General features: G+C 46.8%; 1 protein-coding gene and 1 long non-coding RNA gene across 2 annotated transcripts; one reads left to right on the forward strand and one right to left on the reverse strand.

Annotated features, from left to right (window-relative positions):
* Positions 1–2520: 2520 nt before the first annotated feature.
* Positions 2521–21220, forward strand: Pglyrp3 (peptidoglycan recognition protein 3). The gene is made up of 7 exons (XM_078027867.1): positions 2521–2530; positions 7366–7567; positions 10106–10224; positions 11052–11204; positions 12301–12499; positions 13889–14007; positions 20701–21220. The coding sequence occupies exons 1-7, from the start codon at positions 2521–2523 to the stop codon at positions 20877–20879; spliced, it is 981 nt and encodes a 326-aa protein (XP_077883993.1). The 3' UTR covers positions 20880–21220.
* LOC144368508 (uncharacterized) lies at positions 14589–20189 on the reverse strand. Its single transcript, XR_013428268.1, has 2 exons — positions 19463–20189; positions 14589–16783 (listed from the first exon to the last, which is right to left on the reverse strand). It is a non-coding gene; the product is annotated as an uncharacterized LOC144368508 (long non-coding RNA).
* Positions 21221–21663: the final 443 nt, after the last annotated feature.

Genomic DNA, 21663 nt, shown 5'->3' on the forward strand with positions numbered 1-21663 from the left:
TTAGAAGGAGAAACTTCCCTTCATCAACCATTTGGATACCACAAGATAGAGCTGATACAGAAAAAACACACACATACACAAAAATCCAAAATAAAATACCCCCAACAGAATAAAGCTCAATTCATAGAATGATGAATCGGCTCCGCAGTGTAGCCCTGGCCACAGCAGTGCTGCCTAGCCAACCGCCTGGAACCTAGCAGAAGACAACAACACGCATTTGTTCTTCACACAGGAGTCTGCAGAACAAGCCTGAATGAGCTGATTGGATGATTGATTGGTAGGCTTTGTGGCTTCCTGCTGTGGCTTTGTGTGGGTTTAACTCCTGGCTCCAGACACAGATCAGCCTCGTGTACATTTATTCTGAGGCCCAACTACACCTGTAAAGTCCAAGTCTTGGCTCCTCACTTCCATATGCCACTGGCCAAAGCCAGGCACCTGGCCAAGCTCCCCTCCTCCCGCAACGCCCCCCCCCCCCCAACTAAGACCCCAGGAAACACTTTGCCTCCACCGGAACGAGGAGTGCTTATTGGTGGTACTGTCTTTATAACAAATGGTGCTGGATAAATCGTATTTTTCTATAGCACAAAATACAGTCTGCCCCTCTACTTCACTTCATAAACAAACTTCAATGCCAGGTGAGCTGTAGGTCTGGAAATACAAGTGTATTAGAGGATAGTATATTATCTTTATTTTTCATGGGATAGGAAAAGACTTTTTAAGAATAATAGAAATAAATGTTAACCCTAAAAGAAAGTGTTATAAATTGCACTGCATTAAAACTAAGAATTTTTGTTAATCAAAGAACACTGTTAAGAGGGTGAATAAGCAAGCCACAGAGTTAGACAAGATATTTGCAAAACACATCCATGACACAGAGATCATACACACAGGATTAAAAAGATCTACCATTTATCAGGAGGTGAGATTCCTAGAAGTAGCATTACCAGTTTGGATGATCAGAAATAGTATTTACATGAAGTTTAAGTGTGTATTTTTCTTACAAGTAACCTTGAGTGTATTTCATTTGTTTAAGGGAGATTTGTATTTCTCTCTTTTAAAAAAATATGTTTAGTTGTAGATGGACACAATACTTTTACTTTATTGATTTATTTTTATGTGGTGCTGAGGATGGAAACCAGGGCCTCACACGTACTAGGCAAGTGCTCTACCACTGAGCCACAACCCCAGCCCTGTATTTCTCTTTTCATTTTTTTTTTAAATTTGCCCATTTTTCTGTTGGATTGGTGGTCTAAGAGCTTTCATATAAAATATACACATCAGGAAAATCAGCTCGTTGAGAAACTAATTGCAAACAATTCTCCCTATTTTGTTGTTTGCCTTTTGTCTTTGCTTATGATGCACTCTTAATTTCTGGAATATACAGGCATTTTTTATTTTAGGTAGACAATTTATCATCTTTAATAAAACAGAATTCACTTATGGTTCCTCAAGTACTTCAATATTTTTATTCTCATATCCACTTTTGATTCACTAAGAGTTCATTATGGCATATTGCATATGTATACCTCCAAATATTGTTACATCTCTCTGGGTTTGAGCTCCTAATTATTGAAAATTCAAAGTGCGTTTATATGTTTGATAATTTCATATATACATAATTATGCCAAGTGATGGTTTATCATGATTGATTTCTCATTGAGAAATAAATAACATTAAGTACATTTTTTTTTTTTTTTTTTTTTTTACCTGTGGAAGGCACACCTTCTGTTATTCTCATATAAATACACCTGGGCTAGCAACAGCCTTCCCTCAGGTTTTCTGCCAGTGAACCCCTCAGGCGCCCTTTAATCTGTATTTGGGGACCTCAGGGCTCTACGTACTTTCCAAGTCTTCAGAGTGGGAGAATCTCATGGATTCTTCCTAACTTGCTGTTCTAAAGATGAGCTCACAAACGATTCTCGCTTTAAGGGCTTAACTGCGGATCATGGTAGCAAACATTCAGTCATAAATAAAAATCTCAGGCATGAAGATGCTGCTGAGGCTTAAGAAATGCGTAACATGGCATCCAGCATTGTCACCAACTGCAATTCCCCGTCCTCTTGCTACGTGTCTCTCCTTGAGGCCCTTGTCCCGGGTCCCCTGTGTCCCTGGAGGATGGAGCTCACTAAGCATGACTCCTTCAGAGGTCAACAGGCCGATGAGGCTCCGGCTCCTGGGAGAGACCTTTCTAGCCTCTGTCCCTGCAGAGCATGGCTTGGCCAATCAGTGTGCAGGACGCGTGGCTCTTCAAGGGCCCTCGCGGGTGGGCAGAGTAGGTTTTAGGACCTCTGGTCTGAGCAGTGCCACTTTGAAGGGCTGCCACTCAGGTGACTTTTGCAGAAAGTCTCATGGGTTCGTCTTTTCAGAGATGGCTCAGGGGGACGGGGCTGAGGAGTCAGGGCCACCGTCAGGCATGGATGAGGAGGTAGAAAGGTTTGGTTTGTGTCAGGGAACAGTTTGATCGGAGGCAGGGGAGGGTCATGAATGGCCATGGTGACTACAGAGTTACAAGTACCGACGATGGCACGTGGTGAGCCGCCTCCTGAGAGCAGATTTCTCTCCTCCCATCCTGACCCTGCAGGGACCCTGGGTGAAGGGGGCTGGGTGGGTGCTGGTGAGAGGTCTCCGTCTGCAGTCTTGAGACTCCTGAAGCACGTTTGTCTCCAAGGATGCCACACTTCCAGATGTCAGGGACACAGCCCACCTGTCCCCAGGATCCCCAGGTTGGCTGGGGATGAGGAAGGAGCTCAGGGAAGGTTGGGCAATCTTGTCCTTTCCCAGGGAGGAGGTTCCTGGGCTCATTCTCAGGGCGGGTCCCCAGGTGCTCCCAGCCCAGTCTGGTTTCACCTGAGTTCCTCTGGGTGCTGCGGAGGCAGCCAGTTTTGGAGCCTCTGTCCTGGGTCTTCTGTCGGGGATCCCAGGTTTTCCTTTCCTTCGGAGAAGCCCGAGCCGCAGTGCGCCATTCCCAGGGAAGGAGCGCCCTCTAGTGCTGGGGAGAGGGAAGGCTGGAGGAGAAGGAGCTGCCAGCCAAAGAGGAGCCAGCGGACTGCACCCTGACCCGCTGGGCGAGGACAGCGCAGGGTTTTGTAGGTATTTCTGAGTCTGAGTGTTTCTTCTTCAGAGTCCCCCTCCCCAAGAAGGCCCTGGACTCCATCAGGTTAAAATGTGAACATGGTGGAGAAAGTTCCCCTGACCCCCGTCTTGGACTCTTTTCTGTTCTCCATGTTTCTAGGTGACTTTGGTACTAGCCCTCCTTGATCTTTCTCGCCAAGGCTGTGGGTCTTGGAGTTTCCTCCACACAATCCCTTCCCTCTCTGTCCAATCCCTGTTACGTGTCACTTGTCTCCTGCTCTGATATTTATTTATTTAAGGGTAGAGATGGATGGCCACGTGAGCCAGGGCGCCCACCTACCCTGCCAGCTCCGGGTCTGCAGCTCCAGGTGCCAGTGGGAGACACTACAGTCCTGTCCCTGGGGAGATGGAGGCTGGATTTAGGCCTCAAACTTCAGTTGTATGATGGGAGAGGTGTGGGGCAGGGTTTGTGACATTAACCTTCGTGGTTGGGGAAGCACCATTAAGTGACCGTCATCCAAACCTCTCGTTGATCAGGACTGGCAGTGGCTTCTAGGACTTTTACAAGGGGCCAACTCCTTTTCTTGGAGGCCAGCTACAGGGTTTCCGTCTTGGGAAAGTTAATCCTTGTGTCCTGTTTGGGTAAGGAGGAAGGCTGAACACTGTCCCAGACACGTCTTTGGTGACTGCCTCTTTTGTGAAGGGGTCATTTTGTCTTTGGTGCACAGTTTTCCTAAATGAATGAAATCCTGGTGTTATTTGCTATGAGCTTGCTTGTCCTGATCCAGGAAGCTCCTATATCTTCAACCCTTAAGCTGTGGTTCTAAGAATTTTCCACCTGGAGACTGAAGTATTAAATGAAGGTGATGATTTATCCCATCATCTCTCTCATCTAAACCTCCTTCTATAGTTTGTTGGCATTTTGCTTGATAGCTTGATATTTCATATTGACTGAACATGAGTACGCTATTCACTGCTGTCTGAAAGAGCAGAAAAAATTCCTGGAGATGGTGGTGGTGGGGACCGTAGTGATTCTGTGGTTTGTCTTCTGGGGCCACATGGAGAATCTCTGCCATCAGAAACTCAGGCAGGTTGTGGTTTCAGGCAGAGGTTCTGGGTCAGACAGACCTGAGAAGTAGAGGTTGGTTCTGGGTAGTTGGGTGTGTTAGTCAGCTCTTCAGCACTTGTGACAAAATACCTGAGAAAAATAACCTAAAGGAGGAAAGATTTATTTTGGCTCATGGACTCAGTCCAGGGCCAGCTGATTCCATTGCTAGGGGCCTTGGGTGAGCATCGTGGTTAGACAATCCCACGATCGTGAGATTAGAGCTCTCATGATCCAGCACTTCTCTAAAGCTCCACTTTGAACATTGCTGCACTGGGGATTAAGTTTTCAACATGTGAGGCTTTGGGGGATTTCACAAATCCAGATCACAACACTGGGGAACTTCAAGCAAATGATTTAAACCGCTTGAGGCTGTTTCCTGATGGTAGGTGTGGACTTAATGAGATGGTCCATGGAATCTTCAGAAAATACCTGGACTGCAGAAGGTGACCGGTAACTGCCGTCACTATTCTCATTTTCTAATGTTAAGATTCGGATCTATACTCTTCCCTAGAGGGTCCCACGTTGAGGGCTTAGTCCCCAGTGTAGCAGTGTTGTGTTGGGGTTTTGGGGTCACGAGGTGATTGGGTCGCGAGGGCTCTGATCTTATCAATAGATTAATTCATGGATGGGCTCATCGTTGAATGGACAATTGGGCAATGGCAGAAACTGTAGGGGGGGGACCTAGTGAAAGGGAGGGGTCCTGGGGCAGGCCTTTGGAGACCGTATCCTGAGGTTCACTGATCCTGAGGTCAGGGATCTTTGTAAAGTGAAGAACCGAATCGATGACTTTACACTCCTCTGACTCTCCAACAGGACACCGTCTGAAGACCAAACCTTGTCATTTGGTCCAACTGAACCTCAGTGTTCTTATCTGCAAAAATGGTGTTCAGGTTTACCTTGGAGGGATTTTGTAAGGGACAGATGTAAAATCAAAGCACTACCTGTGAAGATAGCCCCGCAGGGTTGATTTGTAATCAAGAAATATGAGAACACTAAATGCCCATGTCTAGCCACGACTCTCCCCACCCGTTAGTGTCCTCACCTTTATTGAGCACCTGGTGTGTGCAGAGGACCTTGAGAAGCCTGAGTCAGGTGCTGGCCCTCAGGAAGCAGAAACGGGCACCAGTGGTATGTGAGTGCTCTATCTAAGGAGGGAGCATGTCATATTCACTGTCAGTGTCTCTCCAGGGTCACCGTCCTCCCAGGCCACCACCTGCACTCTGTCGTTGACCTGAGGTCACGTGAGGATGCTGCCCCTGCTTCTCGTCCTCTTTGCTCTGAGTCACCAGGCCTGGGGTAAGTTTTCTTCCCTTGCATCAGAAGTACTTTTGTTGAGTGACAAATGACATCTTTACATTGCATAACAGGATTGCCCCTCAAAGCTCCTCCTTTGCTAGAGGGTGGTGTAGCTTTTCAGTTTGGAGCACTGTTCTGGAATTGACAGATCCCTATTCCAATACTTTGCCTGTCATTTGCTATAATCTTCAACAAGTTAACCAGAATCTTTGCATTTTATTTGCTTCCATGATGGAAGAATAATATTGCTAATTTCTTAAAGTTGTTTGAGGATTGGATACAAAGTGTGAGACAGCATAATGCTCAAGTAATAAGCCTCACTGAGCCTCAGTTTCCCACCTGTGGAGGGAGCCGGTATTTGCCTTGCTTATGTCATGAAGTTGTTCTAAGCCACGATTCTGATGGCATATTTGAGGGGTCTTTGTCATCACAGAGCTGGCCTGTGGGAGGTGGCCTTGGGGACAGTTGCCGGTTGTCATTGCTCCCCTGGCTTCTGGTGTTGACCAGTACCAGATGAGGGATGGGGGAGGAGGACAAGTTGGCACTGGCTAACCCTCAGTAGGACTTGTGTTTTGAGACCAGACCCATGACCCATGTGTGTCTGTTTTAAGAAATCTGTGTGGCACCAACAGGTGCCTAATGTAAGTATGAAGTGTTGACTCAAAATAATGGCCCCCTGGATGCATGAGCAGGTATGCAGGTGGTCCAGGAAGGCAGCCCTGCTCTGATAAGGCAGCAGGAAAGACTTGGGGATGGAGGGGGATTGGAGCAGGGACGGTGGACAAAGTCGTCCTTGGAGCCGATGTGGGAGGCAGGGCAGGCTGAGACCAGAGATGTCGATGGTTCTCCTTTGTTGCTTCCTACAAGATGTTCTGGGCCTTGGGAGGCTGAGAGACCGTGGGCTGTGGGTGGGGATGTCTGGAAGGTGCCCCTGGGCAAGCTGGCCAGGTGCTCTCTGAGGACCAACGCAGGCACCTCTGCAGGGAATGGCGCACAGTTCTCCTGGGATGAGACCCTAGACAGAAGAATCTCAGAGAAGCTTCTGGATCTGTATATCAGCGTCTCACAGCTCATTGGCAGGAGTCACAACGGTGAGATTGTTTGGGGGTTGCCCGGGGTTTCTCAGGACTTGACACTCTGGGCTGGGAGTGGGTAAGGGGGGCAGAGTTCCAAGGGGCTCGCCTGTCAGTGACTTCCAGGGACTGTCCTGAGTCCGTAGGGAAAGGTGGGTTCCTTGGTCTAAGGATAGGAAAAGAAGAGAAAACCAGGAGAAGAAAGAGGAGCGAAACCCAGGCAGAAAGGACACATCCCTCCCTCCCCAGCTCCCAGGGTGAGAGAGCTCCTGGGGCTCTTCCGATGAGGAGGAGAAGGGGAACCTTCTGGGAGCGGCCCAGTCCTGTGTGGGTGTCTTGCAGCCCTGCCCCTGGACACTTTCCGTCTGGAGAGAGTCTTCTTCCTGTGTGCTTGCAGCCCCTGGGTGAGGCTGTCAGAACTTCCCCCAGAGAGTCACTAATCTGGGTGAACACAGGCAGAGAACAGGGCGGAGGGAAACACACCCTAACCATCCATGCTAAGGATGGACGAGGCGGCTCAGAACCCCAGGGCTCTGTGTGGGGTGTTGGCTAGGGGTGTTTTAAGGAGGGGCGATCCTACAGGCCAGGGAGGCGGTGAAGCTGGGCTTGTCCTCTAGGTACGTGTGAGGGGAGACTGTCTGGGGACCAACCTGCCTCCCAGGCCGAGGGCGAGGCATCTCCTGGGAGGTCGCTGAGCCCAGATGGGGCTGTGGAGATAGGGAGGGGCTGCAGGTGGTAAAGGTCCCCCCCGCCAAGGGCTCCTTGCAGGCAGGCTGGGCTGGGTCTGCTGCACGCTATCTGGTGTCTCCCCTGCAGGCTTTCCCACCATCGTCTCCCGCAAGGAGTGGGGGGCTAGACCACTCACCTGCAGGGCCCCCCTGAGCCCACCCGTGCCCTTCCTCATCACGGAGCAGCTCACGGGGATGGAGTGCCAGGAGCAGACCCTCTGCAGCGAGATGCTGCGGGGCCTACGGTTCCATTCCGTCCACAGCAAAGGCTGGTGCGATGTAGCGTTCAAGTAAGCGGCCAGTCGGGGCCCAAAGCCCCTATCCAAAGATGTGTCCCGTCCCCCCTCCTCTCCTTCTCCCGTATTCTGGGCTCCATTTATGTTACTTTCATAATGAATTTAAAAAAATGTTAAAAAGGAGATCAAACAAAATCCACAGCCCTCCCGAGATCACTAGGAGGGGCAACTCTGAGCCACGTCCTCAGGTGGACTTTGACCTTGGGAAGTCCTGAGAAGAGGGGAGGAAGGTTGTGTGACAGTTATAGATGCCCCCCGGGAGCTCACCAAGCATCACAGTTGGCAGAGGTCTTCACAGGTATCCCCCAGTGAGGCCCGCCCAGCTAGTGAAAGAGTGGGTGCAGGAAACAGCATCCTCCTTATTTCCAGGTGAGAATGCTGTGAATTTGTTCAGAGTGACACAGGAAGGGAGCATGTACCCAGGATAGCATCTAGATTGCCTGTTAGTCCAGCCCTGTCCCCTCCAATCCCCCCACAGGGAGTCCCTGTGTGGTGAATTCCTACTCATTACCTTGAAGGGCCACCCCAGGGTCACGTAGGGAGGGGTGGGCATGAGGAATGGTGGGGAGGAGGGCCCCAAAGTGAGTACACACTTACACACCACTGGGTCTGTAGATAGGGCAACCTCTACAGGGATCAACACGGAGCTTCCTCAAGAGACTAGGGTGGAACCAGCGCGGGACCCAGCTACCACCCCTCAGTATTCATCCTAAAGAATTAAAGTCAGTATGATATAGCAATCCATGCACACCCAGGTTTACAGCAGCACAGTTCACCATCGCCAAACTATGGAGCCAGTCTAGGTGGCCATTAACAAGAAAATGTGGGACGTATACACACAGTGCAGTTTTATTCAACCTGGAGGAAAGAAATGATATCATTTGCAGGAAAATGGATAGAACTTGAGAGCATTAAGTAAAGTAAGCCAAACTCAGAAAGTCCGTTTTCTCTTATATTGGGAGCTAAAGAGAAAAAAAAGAGAAAACAAAAGTGGAGGGCGATCTCATGAAATTAGAAGTGAGACCGTAGAGGAAGGGAGTGGGGTGGGGAGAGGAAGGACTGGGGAATGAAACTGGCCCACAGTGTCTCTGTGCATGCGTGAATAGGTCACAATGCAGCTCGCTATCATGTGTCATTATAATGCACCAACTTAACAAAAAAGAAAAATGTGAGGCTGAAAGATCCTTGCTCCGTGTATGGAGTTATCCACACTAAGGATGATATTGAGGCCAGGCACCTTTTCTCACTTAGTACAACCCCTGTGGCCATCTGTGGAGATCAGAAGGCTAGGAATAGAATCACCATATGGTTCCATTTAGCTTTATTTATCTAGAAAGCGAGAGTTGGAATGGGGTTTTGTCTTACAGAATCCCAAAGACAAACAGAAATGATGTCTGAATTATCCAACTTGGAAAGGATAATCCACACCTGCTGGTTTGTTTATTTTGAAACACTAATAAGTAAGAACAGTTGGAGATCTTGGTTGTAGCCACGGCCATCCCTAGGATGGAGGGGCATCTCAGCTCACCCTCTGGGGATGCTGTTTTGACTGTGTTAACCGAAGTGCCTCTCCTGTCCCCGCTTCTCGTACCTACACCGCCCTGCCATGGTCACTGCGGCTTTGCCTACTTAAGCACAGCATGTGTAAGCGATTTCAACCACTGCACCTGGAAGTCAGGTTTCTACAGTGACCACTTAACTGTATCCACTTCTTACAGCTGACTGTAGCCCTGGAGGTCTGTTCATATTGGACTAACCTCAGGCTTCTGCAGGGGATTTGGTGGACGTGTTGGGCTCCCACCCTGATACTCATTGTGAGGTGGGAAGTCAGTTTGACTGAATGCAGGGTCTTTGCTTGACTTTGGGGAAGTGCACGTCCTTCAGTGTTCAGTTAGCTTCGGAAACTCATGACGTAGTAAAGCTCAATATGGCAAGAGTTGTGAGAATATCAATTCTGAAGCCTGGAACGAGGAGTATATCTATAAAGAGGCAGAAATGAATGAGCAGGGAGAATAAAAATGAACACACCTTGGATTTCAAAGTGAAGTGAAAAAAAAAAAAGAGAACATTCTAAAAAAGTTTCTATGATAAAGAAGAGCTTGAAGGAATTCCTAAGGAGAAACCAAAGAAAAAGGCACTTTTTAAAAGGAACTCCTGAGGGTCGGGTCATTGTTTGAAAGAATGTTCAAGTGCTTGGTCCCGTAATTTAAAAATACGATTAATGAATTCTCAAGCCCTTGAAAATATTGAATAAATGTCCCTGAAAGTCACACATTCAACTTCCACTTTGAAACAAATGCGTATTTTAAAGTGAGATTCCGGAAAGCACAAGTAAGCTAAGTAAAACGTTGAAGTCTATTCCCGTGTCTCCTAGAGGTCTAACATCTGTCATTCTGTCCCCCTGACTGTTATGTGTTATTGAAGCACAGTGCTTACTTATGAGCATCTAGAATCCCATTTGCCACTGAGGATTAGTGAGGGGTTTTCTGTTACAGAGATTTCCCCTTAAACTCACATTTCCTTGTTTGGCAGCTTCCTGGTTGGGGACGATGGCCGGGTGTACGAAGGTGTCGGCTGGAATGTCCAGGGTTCGCACACCCAAGGCTACAACAACGTCTCCCTGGGCATTGCCTTCTTTGGCAATAAGATAGGTAATGGCCGATCCCCGTGGTCTCTTTGCCAGAGAGTGGTCTACAGCCTCCTTCATCTCCAGTCTCAACGCTTTCACCTTTTCAGCCGAAATCATGCCCATCCTCTGATAATCACCCGTCTCCTGAGGTTCTTTCCTCCACTGGATTCTATGACCGTCCCCGTCCTGCTGAGGCCACCCTGCACATTTTTGGGGCTCACAGTGATCGCCATCAGTTCTGGGGTCTGAAGTTATCTGACCCTGACGCCCTGACATGGGGTATTTCTTCTTCCAGTGTCTTCCACCGTAGATCCTGACCAGAGCTCACGGGGAAAGGAAGCCAGAGAGATGCAGTGTGTAGGACTGTAGCCAAGTGCAATCCTGCACAAAACCAAAGCGGAGGAGAGCTCAGAGCAGGGGTGGAGTCGAGAGCTAATAGATAATAACTGGCACCAGTTGATAACTGAGGCTAATAATGGCATTTTTCTCAGGGATTTCCAGTGAGAACTGCGAGTTCATGGATGTAGAGAGCTTGCCACATGCTTGGTCATGGCAACTACATAGGAAACACCCTTTTCCCCATGCGGGGCCTCACCGTGGGTCAGTGGGCCTTTTTTGCATGCATCTTTGACCTCCTTCTGGTCCTTCACCCACAGATGGAGCAGATAAATAAAGCCTCAATTGGCATTGGGAAGAGTGTGTCTGAATAGCTCTGACCCTCTGTCCCAGCTATTGGACCAGTTTCCTCTTTGTCCATCCACCCGTCACTCGGGCTCAGGTGGTCATCTTATCTTCCCCAGTCCAGCTTGGACTACTGACCGTTCTGTGTCCCATGTCATCCATTTCCAGGCAGCAGACCCAGCCCAGCTGCCTTATCAGCTGCAGAGGGCCTGATCTTCTATGCCATCCAGAAGGGTCACCTGTCACCCAGGTACATTCAGCCACTTCTCTTGAAAGAAGAGACCTGCCTGGCCCCTCAGCACCCAGGGGTGTCCGGTAAAGGTAAGACCCTCACCCTGCCTCAGACTGCTCCTCTTCACCACCCAAACACGCTTGGGAGGGCTCTCCCCTGCTGAGATCTCCTGGGCTTCCTGGATCCAGAACATCTCACACCCATCACCATGTCAATACCTGCAGAATTCTGAGAGGGCGCTGTGTGAGCCAGAGTTGTGTCACTGTGGCCAAAATACCCAGCAAACCCTCTTAGGAGGGGAAAGGTTTATCTGGGGATCATGGTTTCAGAGGTTTGGTTCAAGTTCAGCCAACTCCATTGCTCTGAGACCGAGGTGAGCATCATGGTGGAGGGCAGAGTGCAGGAAAGCTGCTCACTCATGGCAGCTGTGAAGCAGGGGATGGGCAGAAGGAGCCACAGCAAAAGACGACCCCTTCCAGGGCATGTCCTCAGGGATCCAGCTCCGTGGGGAACACCTCACCTGCCTACACTCACTGCCTGGTTCCTCCATTCCAACCAGGATGGGCTGATTAGGTTGCTGCTCTCACAGTCTACCTGGAATACCTCCAATGTTCCTGTGTTAACACTGGAGTTTTTTGGGGACACCTCATATCCAAACCATAACAGGCACTTTCCTGGACTCTTCTCTATCCCATTAAAATAATATTGCCGTGACTTATATATAACAGGTACCATCTTCAAGAATGATAACTCCTTAACATTTGTAATTTTCAAATAGATTTTTGAATAATTTCCATATACGTATAATCAGTTCAAAAATGAGCTGATTTCTGCTTATCAGTCTTGTTACATCATATACACGTATTTGTAACGCGTACATAAACATGCAGGTATACTTTGTTATTTAAAGAAGATGGCCATTCCTCTGTTTGACTGACAGTGTTCCCTTTTGCTTATGCAGTTTTTCTGTAGGTATCAGAACCCTGTCCCTTGGCTCCAGCCACCTGACCCAGACAATCCATTCCTGAACTTTCCAAACTCCTAGAGTCAAGTTCATGTTAGGATGTGCCCGTGGGTGCTGGACACTGGGGTGAGACGGAGGTATAACTCACCCTGTGGTGGTGAGGTTGTTCACAAAGGAGCAAAGGCAAATCCCCACTTTCTTGGTTTTCCCTCTCTCTTCAGCTTGCCCCGACATCACCCCACGGTCTGCTTGGGAGGCCAGAGAGACACACTGCCCTCACATGAGCCTCCCAGCCAGATACGTCATCATCATCCACACTGCCGGGACCAGCTGCAGTGTGTCCATGGACTGCCTGAGCAGCGTCAGAGACATACAGTCCTTCCACATGGACAAGCTAGACTTCTGTGACATCGGCTATCAGTAAGTGGGACCCACGGGCGCATGACCCCTTGCTTCTTCAGGGCTGTGGAAAGGAGGGCTGGGAAGGAGCTGGCGATGCCTGAGCCCTGCCTTTGTGGCAGGACTTCACTTAAGGCATTGCATTTTGAGTTGCAAGACTCTAGACTGAGAGTCATTAGAGCATTGGTAGGCTACTTTTATCTCGTGCACACATTATCCAAGAGTGGTTGGGGAGACCCTGAAAAGAAGGCTCTGGAAGCAGTAGAGATAAAGCAAACTGTGAGACCCCCAGGGAGGCCACTGAGCGGGTGTACACTTTCTCTGCAGCCCCTTCTGGTCAGTCAGAGGCCAAGGCCCTGCTCTCCCACCACCTTGTCTAGCCCAAGCCCACACTGACTCTCTGCGGTATTAGAAGGCTGCTGTGCTCTGCCGTTCGCTCTGTTTATAGATACAGAAATTTTTAACCTCTGTGGGTGGTTTTTGTCTCGTCTCTACAGTAGGGACAATGATACGTTTTCTGTTTGAAGACAGGGAATGAGATTAAAATGTGCTCCTTTGATTCCCTTTATGCCAACTGTAAGATGAAGAAACCTGTTAAACTAAGGGAATAGCAGAAGCTACTTGGGAGGTGCCTTGGATTTTCATAGAGTAGATTTAGGGTTAGCATAGGAGAAATTTCATTTGTAACTTAATCTCAGCAATTTTTTTTTTAATACCGGGGATCGATCCCAGGGGTGCTTAACCACTGAGTTACTTCCCCAGCCCTCTTTATTTTTTTATTTTAAGACAGGGTCTCACTAAGTTGTTCAAGGGCCTTGCTGAATGACTGAGGCTGGCCTTGAACTTCTGACTCTCCTGCCTCAGCCTTCCTAGTTGCTGGTATTATAGGCGTGGGCCACCACACCCAAGACAGGTGGCTTTTATAGACAATGACTGAAACCGTGGCAGCTGATGATTGTTCAGGGTGAATTCTTTGAGTGGAAAGAGAGAAAGGGCTAGACCAGGGTCCCAAGGAAGGAGTCCAGGGTCCTAAAGATCACAACTCTTGGTGAAGGGAAGTGGGGTGGCAGAGAGACCCAGGGGAGTCGCGGAGTGGGGGGATCAGGATGGTGTGGGCTTGGGGAAGATCATGGTCAGCTGGGTCAGTGTTTTCCAGAGGTAAGTGTCCTCTGTATTTAGTGCCAAGGAGGTCACTAGTCCTCTTAGGGGGTCAGATTCGGGAAGTGGTGAGGACAAAGGCACATTGAGGTGGACGGTGTCTTTGTCTGGGGCCTCTGTGCACATTGGCACTCGAGAGACATTCAGACAGTACGTGACGATGGATGAGAGAGTGAATGAATGGTGGAGGGAACGAATGCACAAACTCTGCTCCCGGGGGTGACTGTCTTCATTTCCTTTGCCCAATTCTAGCTTCCTGGTGGGCCAGGATGGCGCCGTGTATGAAGGCGTAGGCTGGAATGTCCAAGGCTCCCACACCTACGGATACAACGACATTGCTCTAGGAATTGCCTTCATAGGCAACTTCGTAGGTAAGGGAGGAAGACGGGCAGAGGGGTTCTGGGAGATGAAGTCCCCTGCGGAATACTCAGGAATACCCTGGGGGCACAGGTGGCAGCGGGGGGGGGGGGGGGGGGGGGGGGCGCTTTCTAAAGTGGCGGAGCCAGTGGAATATTTTAAAGTGGACTTGGTCCAGAGTGCATGTGTTAGACCAGGACGCAAGAAAAGACCACTGACTCCAATTAAAATCAAATTAAAGCAAGCTTATTATTTCGACCGGCCGGACTGCCTTTTCCTCCCAAAACAGCAGGAACAAGACAGCCGCCCCTCCTTTCCTGCAGCCCAGCTTTATAGCCCAGAAAGTTACACAAAAGGGGGGTTACAGATAACAGGACTCTGACAAGCATCACACTAATGGTAGTTTACATTTTTTGCTGGCCCCAACATCAGAATTTATGAAGCCCATTAGAGCCTCAGAGAGGGTCGTTGTCTGGCCAGGGAAGGCCAATATTTATGAGGTGCCACTAAAGTTTCAGAGAGGGCTGCTATCTGGTCAGAGAGCCAGGCATGGGTGAGTTCAAGGCACGGGCAGGCATTCCAAGCAGGTTCAGAATTTGCAGTAATTTATAGTAAAGCCGAAATTAGCTTTTCATGGCTTTGTGGTGAGAGGGCTCCCAATTTAATAAAAGATCAGGTTGGGTTTATCATTCCCCCCTTTTCTTATGTGTCCCTTTCAAATCTTTGATAGGGTAGGGGAAGAGCACTGAGGGAATTTTAATCCCTCAGGTAACAGTCTCCAAATTTTTAGAACTCACCCCAAACCGGTCTCCCTGATTTTACCTGACTTAATTAATTACTTATATTGATAATCTATTTATTTTTGGCTCCATTGTTGTAAGAAGACAGGCGTCACTCATTTTGGCTTTTGAGCTGAGAGAGGGTGATGTGAGGAGGCACGGCGTGAGGGACATGAGTTGCCTTTTAGAAGTCAGTTCGGTTTGAAGTCTGGTTGGGGAAGAACAGGTTGTAAAGTCATCTGGGGATGGGTGCTTCTATGAGAGAAACAAAAACCATGAGTACTGAGTAAATGTTGCAGCAGCTGGAACGTGTCACTGTATAGAAGTTTCCTCACCAGGCTTTAACAGTTATCAGGACTGTAAGCATAACATTTAACTTTTAGTGTTACAGATGTCCTTCCCCATAAGATACAGTTTAATAATTTAATGCCATCTGATCTTGCAAAATTTTTTTACTAGTATGAGCTCTGTGTCTAATAGAGAAACCTTTAATTCTGTTACTCAGGGCTGGATAATCATACTAGCAAACACGAAGCCTACCTGTGTAGGTTAGGAATAACTGTAGGCCTTAAACTAAAAACTTCTGTCTCTGGCAGCTCCTCTTGATAGTCTCTTTTTATAGTTATCAGACATTTCTGTCTGAGAATCCTTCTTTGTAGCCTCCAGTCTTACTTATTTTGGGAGGCTAACATAAAGTGTATACCTTAAATAATAATAATAATTATTATTATCATCATTATTATTATTTAAAATGCCCAGGAATGGCTGTATTTTGGTTTTAACGGTCTTTGCTAAGTGTTTAAGATGAAGCAGTCAAACTGACTTTTGTTTCTATCTATTGTTAACAGTCAGCTGAGCTTTTATGGGAGTCATTCCTGGGGAAACTTCTCAGTTCTGCTAGTGCCATTTGCGCTAGGATGGGTCTAGGTCTTGCTTGACCATGTGGCTTCCCTCGGAAGCACCAGGGATGTCTCCCTTCTCTGATGACTCTCCTCTTTATAGCAAATGCACTGATTGGCTTTCTGTTCTCCAGTGGTCTCATTAGTCTCCCTGATCGGGAGGTTATGTGGCCCAGAGTTGCAAAGCTCTTTAGAGAAGTCCCCTGTTCCCTGGATTCAGACTGACTCAGAGGGCAAGAGCCGAATATTGGTTTTTCTGGCCCTTTTAATTTAACTTTAATTTTAAAACTTAATCTTAAACATCCAGCAAATAAATTTTAACAGCCTTATATTAAGAGTACTGGGCTTTAATGTCTATAACTTTATAATTATTTATCTTTTTATTAATTGGGATCTGTATTATCCTATCTGTCTTGTAGGTGATGGCTTATTATCTCAAACTAACCCATGTTGTGTTCTTAAAGCAACACTTCTGTAAAACACTAACAGGGAATCTTTAGATCACTTATAAGGAAATTACAAAATAAAATTAACAAGAGTAAAAACACTTAGTTCGTGTAACAGCTACCCTGAATTTTTGGCTGAGTTATACATTATATCCCCTGTTTGAGATCCTAGTAATCTTGACAAAAAAAACAACAAAAAACAAATTTTTGAACATAACTTTAAATGAACTAAAATCTGGCCTACTGTTTTCATAGTCTTTCTCACATGTAGTAAGATGGGACACAGAGCCTCATCTCAGGTAAGGCAGGGCTCTTTATAATTCTTAAGTGTTTTAGTTCTAAAGCTGATCTTTGTATTTTTAATTATCATTTTACAAAGTTTACATAAATTGTTTGAGGTCACATGAACATTAGCTAACACCATTTGATATCACATTTAAAACATGAATTAAAGAAAGGCTGAAAGTTTTAACCTTTACATAGATTAGGCTCTCATTAACTTAAAAATACATTTAAATTGTTCCCCAATGTAAGAAGTAACAAAACTTTACATATCTTATTGATAACAGGTAAATAAATCCCCAATATATTTTTTTACCATACAACTTCCGAACACCAGCTTGATATAATGCTCTTTTAAAGTTTCTACCTTACAGACTTGTATACCTGGAAGATATGAGCACATTAACAGCATCACAATTACATTGATGTTTCTACATTAACCAAGCTTAGCTTTTAAAGAAATGGCAGTACAGTGCTCTAAAATAACAGTTCTTATTTAACCAGTTGTTTAATTTTTATGGTTGCTTGCTCTAGAAAAAAGTAAAACTTAATAAACACAATGTTATGGGTAAACTTATATTTTAAGAAATTTTTGTCTCTTTAACACATGACTGATTTTTACAATCTTATACAGACTTTAGTACAAACTTATACAGACCTTAGTAAATCAATCAGATATCTAACAAAAGTACTCATGAATAATCCCATATCAAATTTTCTTTACTTATTTATCAAAATATTAGACAAATGTATTGAACAGTGTAAACCATTTTTTGTTGAAGGAAAAGTCCTAGAACCAAGGCATATTAGACATTTTATAGACATTAATATTTTATGAGTTTTTTGAACACCTAGAAAAACTTGTAAGTTAAATTTAAAGACATTTATTTTTATCTGTTTATCCAATTTAAATTGAACCATTTAAATCACATGAATTAAAGATCTTTGGATCCATTTTTTTAAATTTGTTTTTATGAGCGCTCCTTATATATGTTAATTTGTATATCATATATATGATATACGGACATATGTATATATAGACATACAACACATAACAAAAGTGTGCACACATAACAATAGTAAAGGCCTTAGTAGCTTTTCGCAGGTGAAATCTCCATTGCAATGTTTCAAAAACTCCACAGTTGGTCAAAGATAGGACTGATCAGAAAAACATTAACCTAGGTCTGTAGGGTCAAAATCATGAGCTCAAAAAAATACAGAATCTAAGGAAAAAAACAAGAGTCCTAGTAAAAATGACTGGCCAGTAATTAGTAAATACCATACAATTTACTTTTTTTCCTTAGGTCTCAGATCAGTCTCCTACTGAGCTTGCAGGCTTCTTTCATTTGCATTTCAACATAAGTCCTGGCTGAGGTCTGGAAGGAGCAGGGAAAAACTGCTATTCTGAGCAGACACCTCAGGCCTAAGGCATTTTAACTATAAGTCATAATTTTCAGGTTCCAATGTTGAAAATTATGATACAAGTTTAAGATACAATTCACAAAATTTTATATCTTTACATCTTGTTTTGTCAACAGATACCATACTATGATTTACTATCCTTGTCCAAATTAATGCACTGGTACACACAGTAACATTTTCCCAGGCTACCCAATTCAAAATTGGTGAAAAAAGACTGAATGATTGGGAAGTTACTTGCCAACTTGGAAGTAGAGTTCTTTAGTTTTCCATCCTAAGTATTTAAGTTCTCTGGCATGAATTATCTGAAATCATAAACTAAACAACTACCTAAACCCAACTTTTAACTGCAGCATTGTGCAATGCATCAAAAACCCATTCAGATACCAGATTGTTACAATAAAACATCATCTTTTAGATACACATTCAGCCAAGATCATTCCCAAGAAACAATTTATAATATCAACACACTATTGCACATGTCTTAAAGGGTCAGAAACAAAGACACAGGACAGACAGAGAGGAGCTCCAGACTATGGCTGACAGAAACATTTTAAAACAGAGCAGATAAGAGAAAAATCTCCTACACCAGTGGCACCATAGATGTCCCCACAAGGGGACCAGATGTTTTCACAGAGGAGCAATCTGAAATATAAAATCAAGGGTCTCCATAGCGACTTTACTGCATTAAGTGTCTCCTTTTTCTTTTTCTCTTTTCAAGAAGACAGAGGTGGCATAATCCTTACAGTGCAGGGAAAGAAGGAGGGAATCCCCGAAGCAACAGGGCTTCGGCAGCTGCTGGGAGTCCCTCAGTCCCTCCTTTTACTTACAGGATTCCACCCCAAGCACATTTCATCTCCTAACATTTCAGTAGTCAGTTCTCAAAAAGTTCTGGGGGTGGGGGGGTATCAAAATTTGTAACTGAAAGTTTGGTTCCTGACCTTAGAGCCAATTAATGCCAATTTAATAATGAGGACAGGGTTTTGAGAAAAAGAAAAAGGGAGTTTTATTGTTTTGCTAACAAAGGAGAAACACCGGGAACTCTGCCCAAAGGTTGTGACTCTCTTGATCTGGAGGGACAAGGGGTTTTAAAGGAGTCTCACTTGTTAACCTGGGAGATACTCAGTTCTTAGGTCCCCAGCAGGCATTGCCCTCTGCACTAGAGGTGCTTCAAGCAGCCAGCTAGGGGCTTCTCTCCTCCTGCTTAACAAAGGGGGGTACAGTTCATCACAGTTCCTTAAAACACAGTCCAAAGTGGTGTCAGGCTGACTTGCTTTATTACCCATTTTCACGTCCAATATCCTTAAGTTTCTATCACTGAAATCACACAACAAAACGCACAAAAACAAACAAACAAAAAACATATAGAACACAGAACAAAAACAAGAAAACAGAAACCCGGCGCCGAAACAGAAACAGAGGAGCAATGCAACGTCTTGCCAAAGCTCCGGGGTAGGAGTGCGTGCGTGCCCGTCGGCACCTCTCTACCCTTCCAGAGGAATTCCCTACAGAACAGAACAGAAGACAGAACGATTTCTCGTACTGTCCGGACAGGAGTATATGTGAGCCTCGCCAGGCCACCTCTCTGTCATCAGAAGAGATCTCCCTTAACCGGATATCAGATGTTATAAAGGCGCCACTTACCTATGGAGGCCTCCTCCACCAGGTGCTTGCTAATAGTTTTAGTGCGGCAGTTCACTGCAGGGTTCCGGGGACCGAAGGCTCACTCCGAGGCCTTGGAACGTCTCAAGTTGCGCACCCCCTAGAGTGGCTCTCCAGCCCGGAGCCCTGGAGCAAAAGCCGGCTTCAGAATTTCCAGCAGTCTGGTCTTGTGGTCTGGTCGGGCAGGGTCATCTCGCTGGGGAACTCCAAAATGTTAGACCAGGACGCAAGAAAAGACCACTGACTCCAATTAAAATCAAATTAAAGCAAGCTTATTATTTCGACCGGCCGGACTGCCTTTTCCTCCCAAAACAGCAGGAACAAGACAGCCGCCCCACCTTTCCTGCAGCCCAGCTTTATAGCCCAGAAAGTTACACAAAAGGGGGGTTACAGATAACAGGACTCTGACAAGCATCACACTAATGGTAGTTTACATTTTTTGCTGGCCCCAACATCAGAATTTATGAAGCCCATTAGAGCCTCAGAGAGGGTCGTTGTCTGGCCAGGGAAGGCCAATATTTATGAGGTGCCACTAAAGTTTGAGAGAGGGCTGCTATCTGGTCGGAGAGCCAGGCATGGGTGAGTTCAAGGCACGGGCAGGCATTCCAAGCAGGTTCAGAATTTGCAGTAATTTATAGTAAAGCCGAAATTAGCTTTTCATGGCTTTGTGGTGAGAGGGCTCCCAATTTAATAAAAGATCAGGTTGGGTTTATCACATGCCATCAAGAGCCCCTCCCAGACAAAACATTATCCCCAATTCGCCCCTCCCCACCCCCAGCCCCATTTCACTTCATGCCCATGTTCAAGCTAGCGTGGGGCAAGGTAGGGAAAATATCTTTTGCAAACTTTGGGGCTGTTATGACTCAGCTGGCAAATGTGTCCTCTTCCTTGGTAACCATGGCAACAGTGTTGACTATGGCCCAGGCCCGGCTGGTCCTGGATCTGCTCTGTTCTTGTTAAGAAGTGGTGTGTCACGCTGGAGTTGTACTCCAGGGCGGCTTTTGACTTACTGGAAGAAACTTTTGCCATGGGGAGTGGGGAGCACAGAGCCTTGTCCTCTTTCTGTGTCTGATTGCCACAGTTCCTGTGAATTTGTGGGTCAGGGTGATGGTTGGATTTATTGGGGACTGAAGAGGAGAGAGTGGAATCTAGCTGCTTGTCCCTGCCCTGAACCAGCACCTTGATACTCTAATGATTGACGGAGTAAATATGTTTTGCAGAAAAACCTCCGAATGCGGCCTCCCTGGACACAGCCCAGGATCTGATCCAGTGTGCCGTGGTCAAGGGGTACCTGGACCCCAACTACCTGCTGGTGGGCCACAGTGATGTGGCTAACCTTCTGTCCCCTGGGCAGGCTTTGTACAACATCATCAAAACGTGGCCTCACTTCAAACACTGAGGGGGGCCTGCTCCTGAGGCTGCTCTCCCTGCTGTACCCCACTGTCGGCACCTCCGCCCCAGGGTCACCATCTGTGTCCCCTCTCCTACAAGCCCCACCTTTCTCAGGCTGAGGTGACCGTGTCCTCATGCCAACGCTCCCCAGCATCCCCCAGGCTATCAGCTGGGTACCCACAGCCCTCTGAGTCTCAGCCCAGTCCTCTCCCCTGGGCACCACGTGCTGGGCCTGGTGAGATGGTTGCCTGGTTCCCGTCAGACTTCTCTTTCTTTTGTACGGGTCCCTCTGCCTGGTGTGCCTTGCCCTGTGGCCTTCCTGGAAGCCCCCCGCCCTCATCCGTCACCTGGGCCAGGCTGCCCACTTCTCCTCTCTGCTCACACATCAACGTGTGCAGATTTGGATGCAGTCTTTATTCCATAACTATATTTTTATAGTTATGTCTGATTCTTTTCTTCTGGGTCTGAGTTTCTTAGGGGAGAAGCTGAGTTCTGCTGACCCCTGTGTCCTCTGCTCCTGAGCAGTGTCTGTTTAATAGGAGCTTTAGATGTTTGCTGAAGAGACGGTGAATAGGCCAGTGACCCTAGCTCCTGCTCACCTGGCCAGTTCCCCCCTCAGCCCTCTCTGGGGAGCCTTCCTGGACGCGCCCCGGTCCCATCAACACTCTCTCTGTCCTGTTCCCTCCCACTCTGGAGCTCAGAGCTGTTGCTGGTGGCTTGTCTGAAATGAGTGCTGTGTCTCTAGGGTCCTATGTCCCTGTCCCCCTAGAGAACCCTGAGGATGGACTGGG

The sequence above is a fragment of the Ictidomys tridecemlineatus genome, chromosome 11, assembly GCF_052094955.1.
Source record: "Ictidomys tridecemlineatus isolate mIctTri1 chromosome 11, mIctTri1.hap1, whole genome shotgun sequence".
Classification (NCBI taxonomy): Eukaryota; Metazoa; Chordata; class Mammalia; order Rodentia; family Sciuridae; genus Ictidomys; species Ictidomys tridecemlineatus.

Bases quoted from the DNA above. Each gene is read 5' to 3' on its own strand.
- Pglyrp3 (XM_078027867.1), top strand. The intron at 7,568-10,105 runs GTAAGCGGCCAG...CTTGTTTGGCAG, and splicing joins TGGTGCGATGTAGCGTTCAA to CTTCCTGGTTGGGGACGATG. The intron at 11,205-12,300 runs GTAAGACCCTCA...CTCTCTCTTCAG, and splicing joins CCCAGGGGTGTCCGGTAAAG to CTTGCCCCGACATCACCCCA.